We start from the raw sequence: 964 nt of genomic DNA, 5'->3' as shown, positions 1-964 counted from the left end.
TAAATCCTGAACTGCATAAACCTGGTACTGTAGAGCACACCATTGGTTGGCCCTTGGTGAGTTATTTTAATAATATTTTCAAATTGGTTTACTCCATTTTTTCCTTTTTACTATGTCAAGACTGTGCACAATCAAATCAATCAGGTACTTATTGTCCAATAAAATAGTGTTTTTTTATCAATAAAAATAAAATATTGTGGAAAAAAAACTTATGAAAATTAAGCCTAAATTTTTAATATAAAATAGTAATTAAAAATTATCGCAGTTTTATTCTTTATACGCCACTCCTGCCCTCCATGGTTGCCTTATCTTTAAAACACACACTTTAAGAGAGTATATTGGTCGTTGTATAACAAATCTCTCAAAGGAGAGTGTAACACCCAAAATAATAGAAAGCAGTCCTTCCTGACTAACACGACCTGCTGAACCCCGACTAGGTGACAATCTTATCTTACCTTTGAAACATTTACTTAAAAAGGGAAGAGGAGACATAAGTTGAAGTATTTGTTAAATCGAGCAACATTGAAAAAATGACTAAAATTTGAAAACGGCTTGATTTCTCGCTATGTGTTATAAATTAAAAATTTAAAAAAAAGAGGAAGATGATGGTCCACGTGCAGTCAAAGAAAATAAACTCAAATAGTGCTTAATCAGGGCTATAAAAGATAGAAATAATTAAATGAGGTTAAAATAAATGAACAAGATAAATTAAAACATAAAAAGATGTACAGTGAAGCATGAAATTAAATAAGAATAACAAAATGTCTTAGACGATTAATGAAAATGGAAATAACAAAAGATAAAAAAAATAAATATAAAATACAGTGTACACTAAAAGATGAGAAAAGGGAGATAATGAACAAGGTATGAAGCATACCTTGAAGGATGGTAGGCATTACGAATATGAAAGGTTGACTGAAAGTAGTGGTGGTAGGCGGTTAAGAATACTTTACATTTGAAAATA

General features: G+C 30.1%; 1 protein-coding gene across 1 annotated transcript in view; it reads left to right on the top strand.

The window, feature by feature from the left end:
* Positions 1-964, top strand: part of Etf-QO (electron transfer flavoprotein-ubiquinone oxidoreductase) — a gene marked incomplete in the record, with an annotated part of 29,311 nt that overhangs the window by 15,145 nt on the left and 13,202 nt on the right. The window contains 1 exon segment of the mRNA XM_067049343.1: positions 1-56. Coding sequence (XP_066905444.1) covers positions 1-56 — 56 coding nt within the window.

This window comes from Halyomorpha halys, unplaced genomic scaffold (genome assembly GCF_000696795.3).
Source record: "Halyomorpha halys isolate HHAL.00 unplaced genomic scaffold, Hhal_1.1 Scaffold141.1, whole genome shotgun sequence".
In the NCBI taxonomy this organism is placed as follows: domain Eukaryota; kingdom Metazoa; phylum Arthropoda; class Insecta; order Hemiptera; family Pentatomidae; genus Halyomorpha; species Halyomorpha halys.
The sequence above is the reverse complement of the archived record's forward strand: the minus strand, read 5'-3'. Positions and strand labels throughout refer to the sequence as shown.